Source organism: Pistacia vera, unplaced genomic scaffold (genome assembly GCF_008641045.1).
Source record: "Pistacia vera cultivar Batoury unplaced genomic scaffold, PisVer_v2 Contig856, whole genome shotgun sequence".
NCBI classification, from domain to species: domain Eukaryota; kingdom Viridiplantae; phylum Streptophyta; class Magnoliopsida; order Sapindales; family Anacardiaceae; genus Pistacia; species Pistacia vera.
Window position 1 is genome coordinate 139,758 of NW_022196730.1, and position 5,394 is coordinate 145,151.

The 5,394-nt window shown below is 35.3% G+C and overlaps 1 protein-coding gene across 1 annotated transcript; it reads left to right on the top strand.

The window, feature by feature from the left end:
• Positions 1-915: 915 nt before the first annotated feature.
• On the top strand, positions 916-4,265 carry LOC116118694 (DNA-directed RNA polymerase III subunit RPC5-like; the record flags this gene model as incomplete). Its single annotated transcript, XM_031404674.1, has 9 exons — positions 916-1,484; positions 1,570-1,638; positions 1,726-1,833; positions 1,933-2,001; positions 2,218-2,382; positions 2,944-2,994; positions 3,130-3,236; positions 3,329-3,400; positions 4,214-4,265. Coding segments are annotated over exons 1-9 (1,077 nt in total), but the record flags the coding sequence as incomplete, so codon positions are not given.
• Positions 4,266-5,394: the final 1,129 nt, after the last annotated feature.

A 5,394-nucleotide genomic window follows, 5' to 3' on the forward strand; every position in this document is an offset into this window, starting at 1 on the left:
CATAACGTTGTACGGTAAGTTCTTTTTCTTTTCTTTGTTTTATTAGTTTAATTAATCTTTATAATCCCAAAATAGAAAAATATCAAATAAAAAACCGTAAACCCTGACTTCCTTACCTTTTACTGCCCTTATTAAAGAAGTAATATTTAATTCAAAAAACAAATTTTTGTGCGTTAAATGTGGCATTCTATAAGCACGTCACCATCTTTACAGCTAACGGGCTCATTGGGTGGTACTCAATGTTCTGAAAACTGGATCGGATCGATTGGTAACCGATGGCATATTTGGTCCGAAATCCTTTAAAAACCGTTAATTACATTCAAACCGGATTGGACCGTGGTTGGACTGTCGAAATAGTATCGAATCACTGTCCAATTGCAGCTCAATCCTGCCGGATTTCGACATCGTTTGACGGAGAAAACACCACTATTAGACTTGACGACATCTCCACAACAAAACTCAGCCATTTTCAGTTGCCGTCGTCCAGCCTTCGTCGCTCGCCGTCTACCTAAAGTTCACGCGACCGTCAGACTTCTTTTGTTGATTTCGGCGAGTTCCGATGCTGATGGAACTCCCTAGCACCACCATCAGATTCGCCGACACCTATACATTAAAAGCCCCATGATTCCAAACCTCGATTGGCCGTCGATCGTCGCTGCCGCCACCATCACTAGTCCCTTCACGTGATAGGGGTGTTTCGGATAGATTTCAAACCTTAAGAGAGTATTATAATGGTGTTTTTGATAAATTTCAAACATTCAGAAATTAAAAAGAATTTTATAGAATACAGTCCAACCGACCTATCCAACCGGTCAATCCGAAAATCGAACCCTTGAACGGGTCATAGTCTAGTCCGAGTTTCGGAACATTGGTAGTACTACTATTATTCCTTTTCTCTCTGTGTTTTTAGTTTAATTCATCTTTATAATCCCAAAATAGAAAAATCCCAAATCGAAAACCCTGAAGCCTAAAAAAAGATTAAAATTTTTCTTCTGTAACCCCTTCCCACTATATTTTCTTTATAGCGAACGAGCTCACTGAGTGGAACTACTCTTATTCAGTGATCAACCTGAGAGAGAGAGACCACCGTAGTCTTGAGGATGGACCTTGACGACTTTAGTGAACTGGATGATGAGAATCAGACTAAAGTTCCCGCTCGGGTCCCCAAATTCAGGCCGAAATCCAGCCTCGACAAACCTTTGCCAAAACCTGAACCAAAACAACCGAAAATCGAAGAAAATTCAACAAAATCAGCGAATCTTTTGCCGAAGATTGAAAAACCTTCGGCCTTGAATGGCACTGTCAAAATGGAGATGAAACCAGTGGCGGCGGAGGTTGAGATGAAACCGGCACCGGATCTGGAGGCAAAACCGAAAATTGATGAGCCTGTGGATTCAAGCAGGAATCAATTAGAAGAAGAAGAAGATATGATTGTTCGGGAAATCGATGTGTATTATACTCCTTCAATTGATGCAGACACTCAGGTTTTATGTCTGTTATGTTGTGTATTTGATTGTAGAATATTTTATTTTTTTATTAAATGTTAAAAGCTGTATTCAAAACTCTCAGTTATACGTTATGCAATATCCATTGAGACCGTGTTGGCGTCCGTATGAATTGGATGAGAGATGTGAAGAGGTGTGTCTTATTTTTCTTCACTATATTTATTTATTTATTGAACGAAAATGGAAGTGTATGTATTGTTCTTTTTGTTCTTTTTTCTAGGTTAGGGTTAAACATTCGACTGCAGAGGTAGAAATGGACTTGTCAATTGATGTTGATTCGAGTAATTGGGACAGTGACAGGGCTAGCAGGGCTAACATAACGAAGCAGGTTTGATTGTCTCCAAATTTGCACTTTAAACAAGGTTCAGTTTATGTGTAGCTTGTTTGATAATGTAACATGATGTCTTATTTCGTGGTTTCTCTTTAGACTTTGTCTTCTTCTTGGAAGCCATCTCTGGCAGCTGGCTATGCTGTTGGTGTTCTCGTAGATAATAAGGTAAGCAACCTACCATATTCATTACCTTAAAGGTGATTGTAAGTACTTGAACCATTTAAGGACCTCTTCTAGTATTAAGATTAAGATATTTTGTCCTGGAGCATCAGCATATCGGCTGCTTAATGTTTTTCTATTATTGCCCTTTATTTTAAAGTATATATGTGTTTATAACATGTCAAGTATTGTAAGAGACCTTTGTCCATTTTTGTCTTGCAGTTAGTCTTGAATCCTATTCATGCAGTTGTGCAACTCCGACCATCAATTGAACAATTTAAGTCTGGTGGCTCCAAAAGGAAGAACAATGTCCCAGGCAATGCAGAAGTTGCCATCAAATTAGAAGATTCTAACGAAGCTAAACATGTTGGTCTATCAAAAAAACAGGTAATTTTCTTTGCAAGTATGTTGCAGGTATGCACTCTTAGAATTATTTCAGTGCAGAGATCTGACTGTTGCCATTGTTGGAGCATCTTAAACATGCCCAGACTAGAAACAATGAGTCAGCTTATTCAGTTTTCTTTTTTCAGTTTACAACATTCTATATAGTCTACGTTGCCAATATGAAAAAGGGATTAGTAACAATTATCATATCCTAATTTGTTGTGATGTCATCTTAAGACCATTACTCATGCAAGTTCCACCAAAATACCCAGACAATGATCTGGTAGTTGTCATAATTTGATGTATTACTGCATTAAGTGGTGGCTTCTGGAGGTGAAAAAGGATATCATTGCTTAGTTTTTACTATGATATGATTCATAATAGAGCTGAATTGCTCTAAAGGTTTCATGTGACAAACTCCGTTTTGTTGGGTTCAAGGCATATTTAAGTAGTGTGTGTGTCCCTCTATGTTAGTTTCAAATTCTGGCTGGTCTATTACTTTTTCTTGTCTATATTTATGTTGTAATTGTTGAGATCGAAGTATCATGATTTTCTGTGGTTCAGAATAAGCGGATTGAGGCTTCTGCTGAGGAAAAAAGAACACATGAGGATGAGGTATTAGAGTTAACTATACAATGTTCCCTCTGACAAGCATTTTTCCAATAACCAAATCGAGTGCTAATTTGCAAACTATAAAGTTAATTAAAGCCTGTTTTGTTCATTTAATATTTGTTTATCCTTTTTATCCAGTGTTGGGTTCCGCTGAAGTACCATGGGTTGAAGAGTGATTTCTCAGCTAGATATCTGCAGAGAATGTTGGCACAAGAAAGTTCTAATCTGCACTTCACAATGAATCCGTATGCAGTTTATGTAGTTGTGCAAAATTACTTGTCTTGTTTGTTGAATGAGTTAATTGTACAATTTTGATATTTTTTTACGATTATTACAGGTATGAATATGTTAGCTCTTTATGCCCTGGAGCATGTGACAGTAACATCAAATCCAAAAGTCTTTCAAGAAGGTATAGTCACTTTTCTAATCTTTTAATTTTTTTTATAACTCTTCCATTTCAATGAAGGCAATATAGCTATTATGCATTACACCATGCATTTTTGTTTGTGTTTGTCGGCCATTTAGCTGTTATGCCCTAAACCTTGTATGTATATCTCTATTTTGTGGATTGGTATGTATGAAAATCTGTGTGCAGGAAGCATGTACATATGTGCATTGTGTATATGGATGCATGAGAGTTATTCATGTGCCTATGAAACTGTAATGCTGCTTTAATAAGAGAATGGCGTTTGATAAAAATTATCAGGTTATGGTGTAGTGATAGAAATCTTGTCAGGAAAGAAACAGTTGCTAGAAAATCAAAGTTGTTCTGGAAATATTAAAAATAATTAATTATGTGCCTTTTAGTGGTGTTCTACTTTGGATAGTGCTTCTTGTAAGTTTTATTAGCCTACACATGGAGAGGCTATGAGTTTGTCAAGTGGGATTCTAATCCTTTTTTATGATACTTTGTTTGTGAACTTAATCCTTTGCAGCCTGGTTAGAATTTGATGATCATTTCCATGACAGCAGTTTATATTCTGTATGTCGATCAGCCCGGTGAAAGGGATATGAATTTATTTGCACTCATCTTAGCTGTATCTGCCCTATTAATTGTATTTATATGGCTTTATTTATAGATGTCTTGTTCATTAACAAATATGTGTATTTATGTCCATGTGTGTATGTATACTTTTGTTTACTTATATCTAGGTATATTGCTTAATATTCTCACGGCTAATTTTAATGTTAAATTTAAAAGTTCAGATGGATATTGTTTCAGGTTTTTCCTTTCTATGCCACTGGAGGAACGTGTTCGGAGATTGCTTTTGGAGGTTTGTTGCAAGTTCAGACAATAAATATGATATTACTGACTATCCATGAAGTTGATGCCAAATTGAACTATTGAATTAATTTATAGATTGATATTTTCGGGGATTTTTATTTATGATTGATACTCCTGTTTATTGCTTGTTTTTGTGTGTGTGTATTTCTAGAAAGCAAGTCATACATCAATATGTATATGACCTGTCTCTCAGCTTGTTTGTTGTTGAGCTTTCTGATCTTTTATCTAATTTTTGTTCTGTGTCCTTGTAATATTGTGGAAATCATGAATGTTGGACAAATAGTTGGAAGAATGTATTGTTTTGGACTAGGCAGTTGACAATAAACGTTGTAAAAGGGTTTGACGGTGTTTTCAGTATTTATTTTTAAGTCGTCTTTTCTGGAGGTCAAAGTAAAGTTTAGGGTTTACTATAATCAATCACTGAAAATTTGAAAAATTTTGTGGTTTTTTTGAGAGTGGTTTATACGTCCAACCTTGTCCCTTAAATGATTTTCTCCTTGCAGCTTTTCAAAATTAGTGTTCACATACTATTTACAGTTGCTGTTTACATTATTATCTGCTGCTTTATTCAGAGCAACTTTCAATGATTCTTCAAGTTTTGACAATCAATTACTTTTCTTTAAATCCCTAATTAAATCTCGAACTTTGAAATCCTTCCCACTTATCTATCCCCAAAACTAGTTTTTAAAATAGTTCGTGGTACATATATGTGTGGATTTAAATCAAGGGAGACAATTTTTTTTCTGCTCAAAATGCGATCCTATTCCCTCATCTGTTATAAATCATTCCCTTCTTTTGGAAGAATTTTTTATCTTTATTTTAAATTTTATATTTATTTTGTGGTGGGTTGCTGAATGTTGAAGGCCTAAGGGAATCTGTGTATTTTTCTCACGACTGGGATTAAATTATGCACTGCTCATAGTTCAATGTATATATCAATCTTCTTTTCATTTATTTTGGTCCTAAGTACAGATCACTCCTAAGTTGTCACATTAAGGCAAGTTTCACAGGACTTACAAGTGCCTTTACATCTTATAGGTGCTCAATTGTCCTTAGGGTTGTATAGTGTATGTATTATTGAAAATGCTTTAATAAACTCTTTTTTTTATTTTTATTTT